This window comes from Erinaceus europaeus, chromosome 1 (assembly GCF_950295315.1).
Source record: "Erinaceus europaeus chromosome 1, mEriEur2.1, whole genome shotgun sequence".
Classification (NCBI taxonomy): Eukaryota; Metazoa; Chordata; class Mammalia; order Eulipotyphla; family Erinaceidae; genus Erinaceus; species Erinaceus europaeus.
The window spans coordinates 3452389-3473636 of NC_080162.1; the positions used below are offsets into that span (position 1 = coordinate 3452389).

The 21248-nt window shown below is 40.4% G+C and overlaps 1 protein-coding gene across 3 annotated transcripts in view; it reads left to right on the plus strand.

Annotated features, from left to right (window-relative positions):
• The window catches only part of ASAH2 (N-acylsphingosine amidohydrolase 2), a 50334-nt gene extending 29562 nt beyond the window's left edge, over positions 1-20772 (plus strand). The window contains exons 12-14 of one of the 3 annotated variants that reach the window (XM_060188188.1): positions 10342-10401; positions 15759-15847; positions 17940-20772. In XM_060188188.1, coding sequence (XP_060044171.1) covers positions 10342-10401; positions 15759-15847; positions 17940-18126 — 336 coding nt within the window. In that variant the 3' untranslated portion in view covers positions 18127-20772. The other 2 variants (XM_060188251.1, XM_060188309.1) reach the window with 2 other exon arrangements.
• Positions 20773-21248: the final 476 nt, after the last annotated feature.

The window sequence follows — 21248 nt, forward strand, 5'->3', positions numbered from 1 at the left end:
ACCCTGATAGCTTTCCTATTCTTTAAAAAAAATTTTTTTTTCTTTTCTTTATTTATTTCCTTTTTGTTGCCCTTGTTTTTATTGTTGTGGTAGTTATTGTTGTTGATGTCATTGTTGTTGGATAGGACAGAGAGAAATGGAGGGAGGAGGGGAAGACAGAGAGGGGGAGAGAAAGACATACACCTGCACACCTGCTTCACGGCCTGTGAAGCGACTCCCCGGCAGGTGGGGAGCTGGGGGCTCCAATCGGGATTCTCATCCCTGTCCTTGTGCTTTGCGCCACATGCATTTAACCCACTGAGCTACCACCTGACTCCCCCCAGCTTTCCTATTCTTTATCCCTCTGGGAGTATGGACCCAGGGTCATTGTGGGTTGCAGAAGGTGGAAGGTCTGGCTTCTGTAATTGTTTCCCCGCTGAACATGGGTGTTGGCAGGTGGATCCATACTCCCAGCCTGTCTCTCTCTTTCCCTAGTGGGGCAGGGCTCTGGGGGGGCAGAGCTCCAGGACACATGGGTGTGGTTGTCTGTCCAGGGAAGTCTGGTTGGCGTCATGGTAGCATCTGGAACCTGGTGGCTGAAAGAAGAGTTGACATGTAAAGCCAAACAAATTGTTGACTGATCATGAACCTAAAGGCTGGAGTAGTGCAGATGAAGACTTGGGTATAAGGATTCTTTATACATGCGGCTTTCCTAGTTTGCATTCCCGCCGGCCGTGTAATTGTGTTTTTTGAGAAGTTTTGTTTTAATTCCTTTCCCTATTTTATAACAGGATTTTTTTTCATTACTTAATTTTGTGAGGTGTTTTCATATCTTGAAGACTAGCCCTTGACTTTAAAATTTTATTTACTTAATTATTTATTAACCAGTGAAGTACTGAGAAACACAAACAGAGAGAGACCAGAACACTGCCCAGCTCTGGCTGATGGTGACTCTGGGGTTGAATCTGGGATCTCAGAGAGTCTGTTTGCATAGCCATTAGGCTGTCTCCCCAGCCAGAAACTGACCCGTTGTTTGATGAATTTATTTTGTCTGTTTGTTGCATTGTTGTGCAGAAGACTTTCAGTTTGATGCAGTCATCCTATTTGTTTATTTTGTCTGTTTGTTGCATTGTTGTGAAGAAGACTTTCAGTTTGATGCAGTCATCCTATCTGTTTATTTTGTCTGTTTGTTGCATTGTTGTGCAGAAGACTTTCAGTTTGATGCAGTCATCCTATCTGTTTATTTTTGTCTGTTTGTTGCATTGTTGTACAGAAGACTTTCAGTTTGATGCAGTCATCCTATCTGTTTATTTTTGCTTGTGTTTGCTTTGCCATGGGATTGTAGTTCCCCAAGATGTCTCTGCCAATGTCAGTATGGAAGAGTCTGCTATATATATATATATATATATATATATTTAAATTTTTATTTACAAAATGGAAAAACTGACGAGACCATAGGATAGGAGGGGTACAAGGCTGGCAGGGGAGGTAGCATAACGATTAAGCAAAAGACTTTCAAGCCTGAGGCTCCAAAATCCCAGGTTCAGTCCCCAGCTCCACCACAAGCCAGAGCTGAGCAGGACTCTGGTCTATCTCTCTGTATCCCTCTTTCACTATAAATAAATAAAATATTTTTTTTTAAAAAAGAGGGGTACAATTCCATACAATTCCCACCACTAGAACTCTGTATCTCATACCCTCCCCTGATAGCTTCCCTGTTCTTTTTAAAATTATTTAAATTTTATTTATTTATTTGTTAATATTACTGGATAGAGACAGAGATCAACTGAGAGGGGAGGGGGAGACAGAGAGGGAGAGAGACAGACAGACACCTGTCAACTCTACTTCATCACTTGTGAAGCTTTCCCCCTGCTGGAGGGGATCACGGGCATGAACCCAGGTCCTTGTGTACTATAGTGGGTACTCTTAACCAGGTGACCCTCCCCCCCAGCCCTGCTTCCCTATTCTTTATCCCTCTGGGAGTATGGATCCAGGGTCACTGTGGGATGCAGAAGGTGGAAGGTCTGGCTTCTGTAATTGCTTCCCCGCTGAACATGGGTGTTGACAGGTCGATCCACACTCCCAGCCTGTCTCTGTCTTTCCCTAGTGGGGCAGGGCTCTGGGGAAGCGGGGCTCCAGGACACATTGGTGGGGTCGTCTGTCCAGGGAAGTCTGGTTGGCATCATGGTAGCATCGGGAACCTGGTGGCTTCAAAGGAGTTAAGATATAAAGCAGAACAAATTGCTGATTAATCATGAACCTAAAGGCTGGAATATCTTCAGATGGTTTCCAGTCTAACATCCAAGTCTTTAATTTACTTTGAGTTGATATTTTGTGTAGAGAATGATCCTGTTTAATTCTGCATGTAGTTCTCTCACCAAATACTACTTATTAGAGAAATGGTCTCCATTTTACATGCTTGGCTTCATTATTATAAATTAAGTGTCCACATATGTGAGGGTTTACATTTGGACTCAGGTCTATTTCATTGATCTTTATGCCTATTCGTATCTTGATATCACACTGCTTTTATTTATTTATTTTTAAATTTAAAACAGTTAAATTGTAGGTGGAGGTGACAGCATAATGCATAATGGTTATGCAAAAGACTTTCATGCCCTTGGATCCAAAATCCCAGGTTCAATCCTCAGTACGACCGTAAGCCAGAACTGAGCAAGGCCCTGGTAGCTCTCTGTGTGTATCTTTCTGTATCTCTGACATTAAAAATAAATAAGTGAGATGTTAAAAAATTTAGTAAGGTTAAAAAATGGCTCAAGTTTAAACAAACAAACAAAAAAACAGTAAGAGCAAGCAAGATAGCATAACAGTTATGCAAAACAAACAAACAAAACCAACCTGAGGTGCCCAGGAAGGGGGGTCTAGCACATTTCCAACATTTAAAAAAGTTCCTCACACATTAACTCAATGAATAAGGATAGAACATGCTTTTTAAATTTCCATCATTTTAAGATTTGGGAAAATTGGGAACATTCACATTAGGCCAAAAGAGAAAGAGAGGGAGATAAAGCAGAGAGAAGAGAGCAGAGGTAGTACTCACATGATGACCTGGACAGACAGCAGGAAGCCAACCCTTACATCCACCTTCTTAAACCATACCTGTCACCACTCTCATTGTCTGGGAGGTCCCTTCCAGGTATCTCTGGTCCCTCAACACCAGAGGCTCCAAAGTCCCAGATTCTATCCTCAGCACCACCATAAGCCAGAACTGAACAGTGCTCTGTTGACTTATTATTAATTTTTAATTTTTTTTTCTGTTAAATTATTTAAAAAATATTTTTTAATGTATTTTTATTATTATTTTTTATTATTGGATAGAGGCAGAGAGAAATTGAGAGGGAAGAAGAGATAGAGAGGGAAAGAGACAGAGAGACACCTGCATCTTTGCCACTTCATGACTTGTGAAGCTTTCCCCCTGCAGGTGGGGACCAGGGGCTTGAACCTAGGTCCTTGTTCACTGTAATGTGAGTGCTTAACCAGGTGCACCACCATCTGGCCCCTTCTGGTAAAAAAATGAATAAATGAGCAAAATAATAGATATAAAATACAGTGGTCGATTGTCTTTTAAAGAGGTTTAGACAATAGGCCAAGACTTGAAGTTATTGCCATTCTCTGTGTACTTGAAGGAGCTTTCTCGTTTTATACGGTAGAAAATATGACCATTTTGCTTTCATTTACTTTAATCTGATTAAGTTTACTCTAGCTGGGCCTCACTGCTCCAGACTGACTTTTGCAGATGGAAACAGACAGAGAAAGAGGAAGGGGGAGAGAGGGATGCCACAGCTCTCATACTTTGCCTCCTGGTGGGAGTGGGTTATGTGCATACAGAGAAAGCCTCTTATCAGGAGAACTATCTTGCTGGCCCTTCCTTTTACTTATGAACAATATATATACACATGTTTTGATGGAGAGAAAAATATTGAGGAAGTTAATGGTTTATAGTGTATTCATTGACACGTGGTTCAGTTTCCCTTGTACCAGGCCCCTAAGTTCTTTCCACTCCTTCCTCTCCTCTTCCCCAGTCTTTTCTTTTGATGCAGTACACCATGTCCAGTCCATGTTTCATTTTGTGTTCTCCCTCCCTGTCTCCATATATCAAGTCCGGCTTATAAATGAGATCATTTGGTATTTGTCCTCCTGATGGCTTATCTTGCTTAACAGGATGTCTTCAAGTTCTATCCAAGATGAAGCAAAAGAGATGACCTGATAGTTTTTTTAAATAGCTGAGCAGTATTTCAGCATGTATAGATACTACAGGGACTTCTTTTCTTTTCTTTTTGTTTTTTTAAATTTTTTGGTATTTATTTATTTATTCATTCATTCCCTTTTGTAGCCCTTATTGTTTTATTGTTGTAGTTATTATTGTTGTCATCATTGTTGTTGGATAGGACAGAGAGAAATGGAGAGAGGAGGGGAAGACAGAGAGGGGGAGAGAAAGACAGACACCTGCAGACCTGCTTCACCGCCTGGGAAGCGACTCCCCTGCAGGTGGGGAGCCGGGGGCTCAAACCGGGATCCTTACGCCGGTCCTTGCGCTTTGTGCCACCTGCGCTTAACCTGCTGCGCCACCGCCCGACCCCCTTCTTTTTGTTTTGTTGCTACTCATCTGACACTGGACGTCTGCATTGCCTTCAGTTTCTGGTGATTACAAACTGTGCTGCTATGAACATAGGTGTACACAGACCTCTTCTGATATTACAAACTGTGCTGCTATGAACATAGGTGTACACAGACCTCTTCTGATAGCTGTTTTTGTTTGTCTTGAGTAAATCCCCAGGAGAAGAATTGCTGAATCATAGTGTAGGTCCATTTCTAGCTTTCTGAGAAGTCTCCAGATGTCTTCCAATAGTTGGACCATTTTACGTTCCCACTAGCATTGTGGAAGTGTCACTTAGCTCCTACATCCTCTCCAACGTTTGCTTCTGTTCTTTCGGATGTATGACGCTGTCACAGGTATAAAGCGGCATCTCCTTCTTGTCTTGCATTTCTCTGCTGAGGGACTTTGAGCTCTTTGAAGGATATTTTAAGTGAGTGTGAAATTATTGGTTAGCATTTTCTATTAGTACTTTAGAAATGTTGCTTTACTTTTTCATGGTTTCAATGAAAAAAAATCTGTCAGTCTTTTTTATGTTCTCTGTCTAATATCTTTTTCTGCTATTATCAATATTAATATTTTAATGGAATTGAATCCTCCTCTAGTCATGATTTCATGACTCTGGGCCATGTTTTCAGAGAGGGAGAGGGAGAGGGAGGAGGGAAAGGCGTAGGGTGGAGGGAGAAAGAGAGGATGGAGGGAGAGGGAGAGGGAGAGGGAGAGACCACAGCACAGGTGCCAGTCCCAGTTCGGGCGCCAGATGCTGCGCTAGCTTTATGGGTGGGAGAGAGACGACCAGGGACTCATGGCTGAGCTGGGATGCAGTGCAATGCAATGCAAGCTATGTAATCTCTAATCACAGTCCTGTCCTTTATATCTCCTGAGGCAGAAGTGTCAGGTCGGAAGAGGATGTAGGTAGGACAGGGGTGTGGGGAGAAGGAAAAAGCGTTAGAACCAGTGGAGATTAAACCAGTGCAGGTCTCAAAACAATGATTATGTAAATAGACCACAGCGTCAAGCAGTGCAGGGGAACAGAAGCAGAATTAGAAGCAGACCAACACACAGGAGTTTCTTCTATTGTCATAGAATTTTCCATATGGAGCTTGGATTCCAACTTAGACCATTTGCACTGCACTGCAGCCGCCCTAGCCAATAAGCTATGTCTCCAGCCTTCTCATTATTAAAAAGAATTTTTTAAATTTCTTTTTTGTATAGTTTTTTGTAAAGTAATTTGATTTTAATGATCCTGATATTTTCATGTTTCTTGTGCTTGGGATTCATTGAGTCTCTTGGGATCTTTAGTATACTTAAAATAATTGCTATTGTTTTTTAAAATATTTTTCTGTATTTTTTTATCTTTTCTATCTTTTGGGAACTCTAGGTACTTGTAAACTGGACTTGCTATTACAGCTCCCTGTTTGATTTTCTCTATAGCTTTCCTAATTCAGATTTTGTATTTTTTTTATTGCTGTGTTGTCATTACCTTTTTTCCAGCAATTTTATAACCCCATTGTAGAATTTATTTTTTAGTTACTGCAGTATTTATTCCATGGGGTTTCAACTATGGATTTTTATGTCTCCCACATCTGTAATTAACATGCTCATTCTTTACTTGCTTGCTTTTGAAAATACAGAATACAATTATGAGATTGACTTTGGGATTATAACTGTCTTCCATTATAACAGTTTTGATTGTGTTTACTCATTATTGTGCTTTATTTTTGTATGGTCAATAATTTTTATTGAATGTTATGAATTTTCTCTTGTTTGGTGCTGGTTATTTTTTATTTTCCTGTAATAATTTGGAACTTATTTTAGGGCATTCCATTACTTAGAAAGTGTTTCATCATTCTGAATCTTACTAAACTTTCTTAGGCAGTATTAAACAGCTTTATGCTATGGAAAATATTGCTCCCATTTACTGAGGTAATTTCGATGATGAGGCTCCCCAGTCTGGCTAGTGATAACAAGACCTTTTCTCAATTCTGCCTGCGTCCAGAAATTGTTCTGTCCAACTCTGTTAAGTGATTATTTTCCTGTCATTCAATAGTCCTCTCTGTGCATGTAGGGTTAAGGAGACCAGTGTACAAATCTTCAGAATTTTCACTCTGTTGCTTTATCTTGTGAACTCAAGTCAATTTGGTTTCTATGAATTTCTATTTTTTTTTATTTTATTAGTGATTGAATATTGATTTACAAAATTATATGGCAACAGGGATATAATTCCACATTGTTCCCACCACCAGAGTTCTGAGTCCCCAATCGCTCTATTGAAAGCCATAGCAGTTCTCCTAAGGTTGCAAACTATTAACTTTTATCTCTGCACCAGTCTGTCCACATTTGTACATAATTGCCCTTTTTTTTCTTCCAGGTCCAGTTCTCTCTTCCCCTCCAAGCCACACATGACCCTATTACTACATCCAAATGTTCCTTTCTTTTTGCTCTTCTCTCTCTGAGTGCTGATGGAGCTGGAGTTCAGAGCCCTCTTATCTTCTTCCTCTATCACTTCTACCCTACTGGGAGTCTAGGTCAAAATTGTTATTGTGATGCAGGAGGTAGGAGTTCTGGCTTAAGTTGCTTCTTCATTGGTTGATCCACACATCCAACCTGTTTCTGTCTTTCCCTAGTGGGGCAGGGCTCTAGAGAGGTGTGTTTCTAGGACACATTGGTGAAGTCGTCTGCCCAGAGAAGTTAGGATGGAATCGTGGCAGTGTCTGAAACTTGATGGTTAAAAGGTAGCAGGACGTGACGTGATACAAAATGGTTAATGAACAGGAACCAAAAAGTAGGAACAGAGCAAGTGAGATTAGGGATCTTAGGGTGGAAGAAAGCTAGAAAGTGCATTTTAGGCATGTTTCTAGGGGCCCACGACTGTGGTTATTTTTTGCTTGAGTTTGATAACTTGGATGAAGTTGGGTGAAAACATTGTCTGAGAAAATAGTGTCAGAGGAGAGAAAAGGGATAGAAAGTTGGATTAGGACTGAGAGCAGCTCCCATTCTTGAAAATAATTATATGGGTCAAATTAACTATTTACCTCCATCCACTTGACCCAAAGCCTATATATATTTAGCACCAGAGCCTGCGTAACTTCTGCATCCATGTCAGTCTGAGCTCACAGTGCATGGGTATAGCTGGAACATCCTAGGCTGCTCTCATGTCAGGACCCGTCTTCCTTGAAGGACAGAGCAGGCTGACCAGCTTCCATTCAGAGAGTGGGAAGTCCCTGCCATTGCTGCTCTGCCATGAAGACAGGGTCCTGGAGACGCCGCAGGAGGGCTTGTGATGACGTTCCTGATGGCAGTGACCAGTGATGGTGGAGAGAGAGATTCGTTAGCGGTCTAGTCCCATCATGTCTGTGTGGGAATCCAAGGATTCCCTGACTAGGGCCCCAGATGAGGAGGTGGTGTTTTAGAAATTTCTGTATCTTTTTTGTTTTCTTTAAGTCATTAGGCTTCCTGGCTTTGTAAAATTCTGTTTCCTTGACTATCCTGTAAACTCTCTGAAGATATTCAACTGGGGCAATCCAATCACATCTCTCTCTCTCTCTCTCCTGCTTATTGCTTAAGGATTGTTGATTTCACTGTGTCTTCAAGACCACTGTAGTGCATATTCCTTATCATTTCTTTGCTTCAGGTGGCAAGAGAAACACACACTTCGTTATTCCGTCTTGTAGTTTATATGTCTAACTATGAGTGCAGTGAAAAGTTTTGACTATTCCTATTTTAGTTTATTTCCTTTTTTCTTTCTTTCTTTTCTTTTTTAAAAAATTTTTTATTTTATTTTATTTATTCCCTTTTGTTGCCCTTGTTGTTTTATTGTTGTAGTTATTATTGATGTCATTGTTGTTGGATAGGACAGAGAGAAATGGAGAGAGGAGGGGAAGACAGAGAGGAGGAGAGAAAGACAGACACCTGCAGACCTGCTTCACCGCCTGTGAAGTGACTCCCCTGCAGGTGGGGAGCCGGGGCTCGAACCGGGATCCTTATGCCGGTCCTTGTGTTTTGCGCCACCTGCGCTTAACCCGCTTCGCTACAGCCCGACTCCCTCTTTCTTTTCTTTTTTGCCTTCAGTTTTATCACTGGGGCTTAGTGCTGGCACTGCAGATCCACTGCTCCTGGTGGCCACTTCTTTCTTTCTTTTTTCTTTTTTAGCATTTTATTGTATAGGAGAGAGAGAAATTAAGAGAGAGGGAAAGGAAGATAGAGAGGAGAGAAACATAGGCACCTGCAGACCTGATTCACCACTTGTGAAGTGACCCCCCCATGCAGGTGGTGAGCCGAGGGCTTGAACCATGATCCCTGTGTGGGTCCTTGTGCTTCGTACTATGTGCGTTTAACCCAGTGTGCCACTGCCTGACCCCCTAGTCTATTTCCTCTCTCTGTGTACATATGGGGTGTTATGAGGGAATATCAGTGGTTGCAGAAGCTATCTTTAAAGTGCTATCTCTAATAATAGCCATTTTTCTGCTACATATATATACAATATGTTGGTATGCTTCTAAGACCCCTTCTGTTGCATTGGTTTAATTCCTCCTGCTTAACACTGTATTCTATTTACATAACCACTGTTAACTAAGCACCACCCTGCCTGCAGGGCATTGGTTTAATCCCCACTGGTTCATGATGTCTTTCTGCTCTGCCCCCTCTGGTAGTCACCCTGATTTCCACCAGTCACTTTTCGCTCCACCCTCTCTACGTCACATCCTGTTTCCACCCTGCTTGGTGAGTATATATATAAGGACAGGATTGTGATTATGGATAGTTTAGATGGCTTAGATTGTGCTGCGTTCCACATGGATAAAGACTGATCTGCATACCACTCAGCCATGAGTCCCTGGTCGTCTATCTCCTGCCCACAGAGCTAGTCCGGCATAATGGGTTGTACAAAAAATTTTGGTTACTCAACTAATTTTTTTTTTCTTTCAACTCACTCTCTCACAAAACACAACTGGCCAGTCATAGCATAAGACATTCGGTTGAGTAACCAAAACTTTTTGTATGACCCATTATGCCGGGCTAGCTCTGCGGGCAGGAGACAGATGGCCAGGGACTCATGGCTGAGTGGTATGCAGATCAGTCTTTATTCATGTGGAACGCAGCACAATCTAAGCCATCTAAAGTATCCATAATCACAATCCTGTCCTTATATATACTTGCCAAGTAGGGTGGAAACAGGATGTGACATAGAGAGGGTGGAGCAAAAAGAGATTGGTGTAATCAGGGTGTGACAAGGAGAGGGGGCGGAGCAAAAAGACATCATGAACCAGTGGGGATTAAACCAGTGCCCTGCAGGCAGGGTGGTGCTTAGTTCACAGTGGTTATGTAAATAGAATACAGTGTTAAGCAGGGGGGATTAAACCAATGAAACAGAAGGGGTCTTAGAAGCATACCAGCACAATATATAAATATTAAAATATAATATAATATAAAATATAAATATAAAATAGTAAATATAAAATAGAAAGTATAAATATAAAATATAAATTAATATAAAATAGTAAATATAAAATATAAAATAGTAAATTCACTGACCCAAAATCTCTGGAGTAATTTATTGAAATAAATTCCCATATCTATTGTTGCAAAGGCATTTTCTCTAATATTACTTCCAGATAATAACTTACTTCATTGAATAGACTAGAACCTATGTAGTCCCTTAGGATCCTAGATTATTTAATAAATAATGGCTCGAAACTGAATATAGTAACTACCCGTTTCATTGTAACTCATAAAATGACTTCTGTTTTCAGGGAGAAGTTGCTGAAGTTACATTCGTAGGTGCTAACCCAAAGCATTCAGCAGAAAACCAGGTGAGCATCAATGAACTTTATGTTTTACAAAGTCTACCTTTTAGCTTTTCTTTTACTTGTTATAGTAACATTTGTTTTTAGAAGGTACTAACAGGGAGTCAGGCTGTAGCACAGTGGGTTAAGCGCAGGTGGCGCAAAGCACAAGGACCGGCATAAGGATCCCGGTTCGAACCCCGGCTCCCCACCTGCAGGGGAGTCACTTCACAGGCGGTGAAGCAGGTCTGCAGGTGTCTATCTTTCTGTCCTCCTCTCTGTCTTCCCCTCCTCTCTCCATTTCTCTCTGTCCTATCCAACAACGACAACAACAATAATAACTACAACAATAAAACAACAAGGGCAACAAAAGGGAATAAATAAATAAAATAAATATTAAAAAAAATAAAAAAAGAAATTACTAACATAAATATTAGATGTTCCATCTTAAGTTTTGTTTATTTACTTATTTATTTATTTTTGTAGATGTCGGACAATTTTTCAGTAGCCATAGTTCGTATAGAATTGAGTATGGAAGAAAAGCCTACAGGACATGTTTAACTGGTCTTTTATTTAGGATTGCTTATAGTACAGTGTGTAGAGACTATACTGTCTCTTGAGTAGATGTAACTGGAATTTGATCCTATTTATGTTTAGCTGCTAGAAGTAGTGCATTTGTCACCCTTCTGTAACTGGATTAGAATTGTGATAGAACTCCACAGAAGTAAATAGGCACGTTCAAATGATATACCTTCAGATGATAAAGAAACACATAGAGGAGAACGTTAGAAGTAGTATGTTTTGGCTCCTCTCCTTCAGCAGGGCTGCTGCCTCGACTATCACAGAATCTTTGTGGATCCCAGCAGAGGCCATTCTGGCCTAGTACCTTCACTCACGTGTTTTTCTTTATCTTGTATTACTCCTTTCCCTCCCCTTTTTTTTATTGATTCAAGTAGAGTATTCATTTGTTAGTCTTAGAAAACTACACAAAAAGTATATAGCCAATGTAAAAACAGTGAAATAGAGGTGTTACCCTGCACTGCTAGGGCAGTGCAGACTTGAGAATCCACAGTTGCGTGATTTGGTGAGTTTTTAGGTGTTTTTTTTTCTTTCTTCTTTTCCCCTCCTGAGCAGCCTTTTTGTTACCAAAACTTAGACTCAGAAATGGTATGTCTCAGCTGCCAAACTCCGGGACAGGCATTAGCTGTTCCTGAGAATGAATGGTCTTTTAGTCCTGGGGAATCTCTCCCTCAGCCCCATCCTGTCCACAAGCCACACGTGTCTGTACTCACCTGTGGCCTGGTGAGTTTTTGAAGAGACCCTGGTCATATTTGGTTGAGTTTTCAGGTGATTTTCATTGCTTTTCCTATGTGATCTGGGAGAGCAAGACACAGCTGCTGCGACTTTACCTCTGGCGAAGTCTATCAAATAGAAGGTGGAATTGTCTCTTTTTCTACGAACTTTTTTTTTTAGAAGTTACATTTCTAATAATTTAGCACATTTCATATTTGTGATTTCTCACATGTATGCATGTGAATGAATATATATTAAATTATATGCAATCTATTGATGGTTGAAAAGAAACAATTTCAGCCTTCTGTAACTGGATTAGAATGTTGATAGAACTCACAGCAGTCAATAGGCACTTTCTCCTACTGAGCATTCAGATGATAAAGGTATAGAATAAAAAGGAAATGAACATAAACATGATATGAGGGTCAGTTTAAAAAATTATCTTTGTTGGGAGTCAGGCGGTAGCACAGTGGGTTAAGCGCACGTGGTGCAAAGCACAAGGATCCAGGTTTGAGCCCCCAGATCCCGGTTTGAGCCTCAGCTCCCCACCTGCAGGGGAGTCACTTCACAGATGGTGAAGCAGGTCTGCAGGTGTCTGTCTTTCTCTCCCCTTCTCTGTCTTCACTCCTCTCTCCATTTCTCTCTGTCCTATCTAACAATGACAACATCAATAATAGTAACAATAACAACAACAAGGGCAACAAAAGGGAATAAATAAATAAGATTATCTTTATTTATTTTATTGAATAGAAACAGTCAGAAATTTAGAGGGAAGGGATTGATAGGGTGAGAGACAGAGAGACACCTGCAATACTGCTTCACTACTTGTGAAGCTTTCTCCCTGCAGGTGGGGACCGGGGGCTTGAACTCAGTCCTAGCACATTGTAACATGTGTGCTCAACCAGGTGCACCACCACCCGGATCCCAAGGTCAGTTTTTTTGTTGGAAATAAAGAAGTGTTCATTCTGTTGGATGGCCCATCATCACTTATAATCCATAATATTTTCTCCCAATGTTCCTTTCCATTTCTGTTCATTAAGATATGACTGCTACTGTGAATGTGGCATTGTCATATTTAATGCCGGAAAAAATGTTCTGCTTGAATAATCAGCATGCATCTGCTTGAAATAATTTCTCTGGCTAATCAAACTGTACCAGAATAAATGTTTATGGCATTAATTGCTGAAGATATCAAAGTGTTACAGGAAACAGGAAAGTAAGTTGCTATCTGATACTCTCACTTTTATCATGGAGAATCACAACAAAAAAGTAAAGCTTCAGCACAAGAATCGAATCAACTCCTGTGAATGCTCTGGGCTTGGCAGAAGACAGTTCTCAGCTCTCTCTGCATTATTAGCAAACATCCCATCATTGTGTCTGTTCTTTCAAAGGCTTACTATTCATGCTTAGTAGGCTACATGTTTTATGGACATTATCATGAGTCTACTTTAAGCCTTTTTTAAAAAAATATATATTTAATTATCTTTATTTATTGGATAGAGACAGCCAGAAATCAGCAAGAAAGGGGGAGATAGACAGAGAAACACCTGCAGCCCTGCCTCACCACTCGTGAAGATTTCCCCCTGCAGGTGGGGGCCAGGGGCTCGAACCTGGATCCTTTTGTACTGTAATGTGTGCGCTCAACCAGGTGTACCACCACCTGGCCCCCACTTTAAGCCTTATTGCAACTAATTTTTACTATCCCTAGTTTGCAGAAGCATACACTAAGGTCTAGTATGACAAATCACATTAATCATATTACTGTTAATCATTTAAAAAAGTAAATTGCTATTTTTGTATTTCATTTATCTTGTTTCTTTTAAAAACTAGCTTTTACTGTTTTATTTATTTTTCTTATCTTTATTTGCTTCTTGGATAGAGACAACCACAAATTGAGAGGAGGAGGAGGAGAGGTAGAAAGGGAAACAGAGAGACACCTGTAGCCCTGCTTCACCACTCAAAATTCTCCCCCTGCAGTAGGTGGGGGCCAGGGGCTTGAACCTGGATCCTTGTGCACTGTAACCTGTGCACTCAACCAGATGCACCACTGCCCAGCCCCCTACTTCGTTTATCTTCAGTAAAGAGACATACACAGAAAAAGATACACACAGAGACAAAGAGATAGAGAGACACCAGAGTGTTGATCAGCTCTGGTATATGGTGGTGCTGGATATTGACTCAGGGATCTTGGATCCTCAAGCACGAAAGTCTTACTGCATAACCATTATGCTGTCTCCTCAGCAAAGTTAATCATATGAATTGATTATGTATTTGAAAGGCTCAAGGTTTGGAGGTGGCAGGGGTGGGGTGGGGCATAGTCCCATTGTTCATATTCAGCAGCCTAGATTTGTCCTTTAATCTGGACTCTTGACCTATCTGTAAGGATCCACCCCTTTCCCTAATCTATCTCAGACCACTACTGTTGCTCTGCTCTAGAAGCAGTTATGAAAATTTCTTTATTAAATATAGTCCATCAGTTAAGTAGCAAGGGACAAATTTTTACATGAATCAGCGATCCATTCAGCAGAAGTTTACCCATATGTTTGAAAAAGACAGGTGTAAAAGATTGTGATGAACAAGGCTGAATTATATGTCTTGACTTAAACTTTTTTTATTAGTGATTTAATACTGATTTACAAAATCACAAGGTAACGGGTGTAATTATTCACTGTTCCTACCACCAGAGTTCCGTGTCCCCATTTCTCCATTGGAAAGTTCTCCCAAGGTCACAGATATGAGTTGACTATTATTTCTGCAACTATCTATATTTCTGTACATTTGCCCTTTTTTTTTTTTTCCCTCTATGGCCCTGCCTTCCTTTTCTTCCTAAGTCACACCTACTACTTCTGAGTGGTCCCCCTCCCTTATTTTTTTCTTCTTCTTTCTCCGGTTCCTGATGAAATTGGAGTTCAGAGCCCTCTGGTCCCCTAGCCTTCCTCCCCCTGTGGGAGTCTAGACCAAAATTCTTTTGTGAGCCCCAGAAGGTGGGAGTTCTGGCTTCTCCACTGGACATGGGCTGGGTGTTGGCAGAGTGATTGATCCAAAACCCCAGCCTGTTCCTATCTTTCCCCAGTTAAGTTTGACTTTTAAGGTTCATAGTTTAAAGATTTTTGAGAAAAATGGAGATTTACAGTCTGTACTTTTTAAGCTGTTATATTATTCAAATCTGTTCTTTATTTGGTGCTGAATTCTTGGTCTGAAACACATTACTACAGTATAGATATTTTCCAATGGTAAAATAAAATCTCTTTTGATGTGGCTTCTAGAAATTCATCATGATAAAATATAGGGATTACTTCTAGCATGCAGAACAAGAAGATTTATGCATCCTTTTTTAGTTTTTCCACTTGTGGAGAATCACGTATAATTCATTTACAGGAGATGGGAAGATGAATAAACTTTCCTCTCCTCTCTTTTTAAACCTTGAGATGACTAGGAAAGGTCTTGGAAATACATTCATAAATATGTCATGAAAAGCTTTGACTTAGGCCCTTTTTAAATAGCAATTTTTATTTCATGTCTTCTCTGTCCTAGTTTTCAAAGTTTGTTATTGGCTCTAAAAATATGTTTCATACAGTTTTCTTAAAAAAAAAAAGGTGTGATTTTAGCTCACTGAAAAAATTTAGCATTTTGAAGATATTACATTCGATGTTAGAAAGAACACTTAAGATTTTGGATGAAATTTGAATAAATTTTTATACAAGATTTTAAAAATATTTATTTATTCCCTTTTATTGCCACTGTTGTTTTATTGTTGTAGTTACTATTGATGCTGTTGTTGTTGGATAGGACAGAGAGAAATGGAGAGAGGAGGGAAGACAGATAGGGGAAGATAAAGACAGACCCCTGCAGACCTGCTTCACCGCTTGTGAAGCGACTCCCCTGCAGGTGGGGAGCCGGGGCCTCAAACCAGGATCCTTACACCAGTCCTTGTGCTTTGCACCATATGCGCTTAACCCACTGTGCTACTGCCTGACTCCCTCATTTTCTTTTCTTTTAGCTTAGTGTCGCTTATAAAGTCAACAAAGAGAATCCTTGACCATTTCTTTCAGTGACGGTGTGTTTGATCAATCACATTCATTGCCTTTCAGACCTATTCTACCTTTCTTACTGTGGAGAAATATGAGGCCACTTCAGAAACGTGGCAGGTAGTGACTAACGATGCCTCTTGGGAAACTCGGTGAGTATATCTGTTGCCTCTCTAGCCTTGGAAATGGCTCACAGAGCAAGGAGGACAAATGAGAATATTGGCTTAAAATATGGTGCTTTCTGGCCACATCTAGTTATTTCATAGACTTCAGTGAGGTTCTTTCCTAAGGTTACGTGCTCATGACCTTTATGGTCTGCATTCTTACAAACATGGTAGTGTTTCAAGGCCCCCATGTTTGCCATCATGATCCATAAATGCCAGTTAACTTTCTTGCAAACGGACAGAAAGGGGAGCTGGTTGAAGATGTTGAGATACAGAGCCAGACAAACTTTCTGGTAAAAAAAAAAATGCTTTTCATGTTGTGACTCTTCATTTGAATTAACCAAAACACAACAGACGCGAGTCTTTAAACACTTGCTTATTAATAGCAAACATACTCATTTAATTTCCATAGACAGCTATATCTCTGTGATTTTTGTTGTTGGACATTTGAGATGAATAATTTTTTGAAGATTTGTCAATGTCTAAATTAAGAAAGTTGGGGGGGGGGTAGATAGCATAATGGTTATGCAAAGAAACTCCCATGCTTTAGTCTCCAAAGTCCCAGGTTCAATCCCCTGTACCATCATAAGTTAGAATTGCCCAGTGTTGCGTTAAAAAAAAAAAGCCAAAGTTTCAGGGGTTGGGTGGTGGTGCACCTGGTTGAGTGCACATATTACAGTGCACAAGGACCCAGGTTCAAATCCCCGGTCCCCACCTACAAGGGGAAAGCTTCCTGAGCGGTGAAGTAGAACTGCAGGTGTCTCTCTGTCTCTCTCCCTCTCTATCACTCCTTTCCCTCTTGATTTCTGGCCGTCTCTACCCAATAAATAAAGACAATACCAAAAAAAGGACAAACTTAAAAAAAAAGAGAAAATATTTCTTAAATATGTAAATAAAAGGCCACTGGGAATAGTGAAGTCATTGTGCAGGCAGGCACGAAGCCGTAGGCATAGTTCTGCCCCCCACCCCAAAAAGAATCAGTTTCATAATATATTTTGATGGAGCTGGGTCCTAGCATATATATGCTTTACCACTCCTGGGCCACTTCTTTTTCATTCGATGGAGAGGCAGAGAAAGACACGCAGGGGGGCCAGCTCAGCCCGAGCACACTACCTGCTGCCATTGCCCTCTGCATCCTCAGCACCTTCAAAGAGAATCAGGCGTTAGGTAGAAAAATACACTCAGACTCATATTTGATTTGGTGCTGGGGGAATGAATTCAGAGTCTTGCTTATGTGGGTGTCACTGAGAAGTTGCCAAGGCTTTAATCTTCACTCCTTTTATTTAGAGAGGGTGAGAGAGGGAACATGGAGGGAGTCACACCTTAGTACTGTTGTGCTACCTGCATGGCACTCCTATGTGCTGCTAGGGTTTGAACCCAGGGTCCTGAACATTCTAAGGAGTGTGCATCATCTGTCTGTCTGTCTATCTCTCTCTCTCTCGGCTATATATCTATATATAATTTAAAAGATGGTTTTATTTGTTCAATAGAGACAGAGAAATAGAGAATTGAAAGATAAGAGAGAGGAGAGACACCTGTAGCATGGCTTCACCATGTAAATAGCTTTCCCCTTGCGGGTGGGGGCTGGGGGCTTGAACCCAGGTCCTTGTACATTGTAACCAAGTATGCTTAAAGGGTGTGCCACTGCCTGGCCCCAGTAAAGAAATATTTGAAACTTATGAATCTAGATGTGAAAAGAAGTGTTCGTTGAAGCAGGAAATGCTAGGACTGTAAGGTTTCTCTACAGTTCACAAAGTGGAGAAGCATCAGTGTTGCCAGTATAGGGCACGTCTCCCTGTATGTAAGGGTGTTTCTACCAGTGACGATTTCTTCAAGATTCTCTTCTGGGTGGCCAGGCCGTGGTGGCAGTGGTTAAATGCAGGCACTGTGCTGTCCAATGACCTGGGTTCAAGATTCTCTTGTCGAAAATAGAGATTTCTTTCTTTCCAGTGCTATCAATGATCTAGAAGACCGGCCTGATTATAATAAGTACTCCGTAAATATCCACTCGAGGAATAATCGTACACTTTTATTGTCGTAAGTTCTTAAAAGGAAACTTTGGCTTTTTTCCTACCAACAGTTTCTATTGGCACAAAGGACTCGCAGGTCACAGCAATGCAACAGTGCAGTGGCATATTCCAAACACCACTCAGCCCGGAATCTACAGAATAAGATACTTTGGAAATTACCGCAAGCTGAATTTCCTCACACCTGTCATACTTCCATTTGAAGGCACTTCTTCCACTTTTGAAGTAGCAACGACTTAGAGAAAAGCTGACAGTTCATTTCACAGAGTAAAATTACATATAATTCATTTGGCAATTGATTGGCAGGAATGTGAACAATCAGATTGATGTCTGGAATTGTCCCTCTTAGGAGACTGAGGTCTTACTGCTGAAGGCTCAAAGCGGAGTGTGTGGGGCTGTAGGAGAGGTGGCAGGTGACATGTGTGTGAGTTGGGTGTCCTCATGCATCTTGCTTTAATGCTTCTGTTATCTTCTGGCTCATAACTTTGATGTTTAAAGGGACCATTATTCTATTATGAAGCCTCTGAAATTCATGTTAGTAAGAGCAAAGTTATGTGAACAGTGCTTACCCTATTTATTTATAGAGTAAGTAAGTGTTAGCACTAGAAATTTTTGAAGAGATCACACTGTCTGAGCCTTTATTTTATAGATGGGAAAAATGAGATTTTTTTTGCATTTAAGATTCTTATGAATCTATATGGCCTTTCCCTTTAGTGGCTTTGAAATTATTTTTTTAGCTGTAGCTCCGTGACCACAACAATCCTATAAACCAAAATTTCTTCGCTAGTGGAAAAAATTATGTGATAATGACTAGAGATGTGTAAGTCAATAGAGAAAATTAGCATGTATATTTTTCTACATTGAGCATATTCTTCCAAAGTCACCCTGAAGTTATTACACTTAATCCAGAACAACTAATGCTCAAATCATTTCTGGAATTGCCTTCAGAGAAAAATTATAAGAAACTTAGACTTGTAATGTTTCGACCATGCTGTGTGTTTTCTTAAGTGCCCTTATGCCACTAAATCCTGTCTCTCACTCCTAAGGTCTGCTTTACATAATTTTTTACCATTTTCACTAATTACATTCACCCAAGCATAAAACTTTGTTATTTGTGTAGATATCAGAAGGAGGTCACTGTGGAGAGAATTAAAAACATAATAATAAAGGAGCTCTAAATTTATGCGGGGTTCCGACTCATTTGATCTCCTCTCTTATCGTTTTATATCAAACTTATTTTCACACCCAACGAGTCAAGTCATACTTGGGATGGATGTATAAACACTCGACTTCGACTTCTGGAAAGGAGATGTGTAACACAATGAAGAAGTCACAGAAGACCATGGCAGCCTCTGTGGTCTCCGTATCTTGTACATTGTCTCAGTCTTGTGTCCACATCTGCCAGGAAAGTAGCACCAGACAGTGTGGAAAAAGCTGTTTTCACAGCTATTTTAAAGTACTGTGAATTCTGAGCCTAGTGTTCTGAACTATCAGATATGAAAGTCTGACTTAGATTGTCTGAAATAGTTGATTGCATGTAAAATCATTCAAATTAATGAGAAATTCTTAGGCTGCTAAATAAATCTCTAAAAAATATTCATGCTCTATTGTATGTATGTAAAGACTTTTCACATTTTAGAGGGAAATTAGCCTTTCACTTAAGAGCCAAATAACCTTTGAAGAAATGCAAAGTGCATTTCTGTGTGGCTTACCCACTATGAGCTATCCTGTACCAGAGTAGATCTGAACCTCTTTGCAAACTCAGTACCCAAAAATGGCTGTTTCCACAGAAGTTCATTATGGCAGAAATTGCCAAAAGGCTCCTTAAAGTCTAAGGATCATTTTCCCCTCTACTGACAGAATATTGAGTGTAAAAGTCTGGAGGCTGAAGAGAGCAGTACTTTATTTTTATTCTCTTTGTTTTTGCCGGAAAGCTGTTCAATTCTAGCTTATGTTGGGGCTGGGAATGGATTCTGGAGCACTGGAGTCTCAGGCATGAAAATTGTTTGCATGACCAGTATGCAATCTGCCCAGTCCAAACAGATGATTCTTAAAATGTTTCCCCCCCCCCCAACAGATCAATTTTATTAGAACTGATGATGTGGTTTATAAAGCATTGCTCATGATTTAGAAGTTTCGGAACATTTTCACAACTTCCAGACTCAGTCTGATTCCCTTACTGTTTGTCCAGTTCTGTGCCAGATCACATGTTGTCTTGCTGATTGTTCTGCTTCTCTGCTGAGCCCTCTGCCTGCCTGTACTCCTGACCCAAATAGCCCAATGAAGCTTGTTTTCTCATTAGCTTATGTCTCTTCTGGCCCACAGGATTCCATTTCTGTGGTTAGTTTGTGTGTACAAGTCAAGCCATGTGAGCAATCTATTTACTGACATACAAGTGCAGATCTAGCTGTGTTTTTATTTGTGGGTAGCAATGGCTCATGGATGCCAAATTATGAGGAGAAAATCTATTCAAATAGCAGAAAGTACTGGACATAAGGAATTGCATTTGGGGAAGAATTTTGAAGGATGCTTTGTTCAAGTTAAAGGCTGTTTCATTTTTTATATTCTGTATATGCTGATTTTCAGGATTCTGTGACTTCCTCAATAGCTCTGAATAACCCCTCTTTTTCAAGTTTTTTAAAAAGTTTTTTATCTTTATTTATTTTTTGGGTAGAAACAGCCAGAAATGGAGAAGGAAGGTAGGAGATAGAGAGAAAGACAGAAAGACACCTGCAGCACTGCTTCACCACTTGCAAAGCTTTCCCCCTGCAGGTGGGCACTGGAAGCTTGAATCCAGGTCCTTGTGTATTGTAACATTTGCGCTCAACCAGGTGCACCACCATAAGGCCCCTAAAATACTCTTTTATAGTTAGGGTAAAAAACATGTTTATTTTTTTGCCAGCCATCATGCTAAGTTCCCAAGGAAAAAGAATGACGAAGGCAAAGGTAGTTTTTCATATCCAGCAATTTAACATACACTGAACGAGGGAACTAGATAAGACAATTGTATAGAGTGATCTACATACCTCAAGTCATCTAGGATGTGAGAGATGGTATCTTATAGGGCTTTAGGAAGATTGTAGTTGGCTTCCTGGAAGAAACTAGGACAAACTAATTCTTAAAGAAGTAGTTAGGAGCAACATCATGGCAAGTCTATGTTCCCCGTCATGAGTGCAGGAAGAGCCCTGTGGCAGGTACAGGGAATATCCAGTCATTGATGAAGGCCATCATTGGAATGCAGGGGTAAAGCGATCAGATTTATTGCACTGAATTTCACATTCCTTAATAAACTTGGTTTTATATTTGTTTGAGCACTTTCTGCCTTGAGATTCTGCATGTGTACTGTAACTGGACTTGAATGT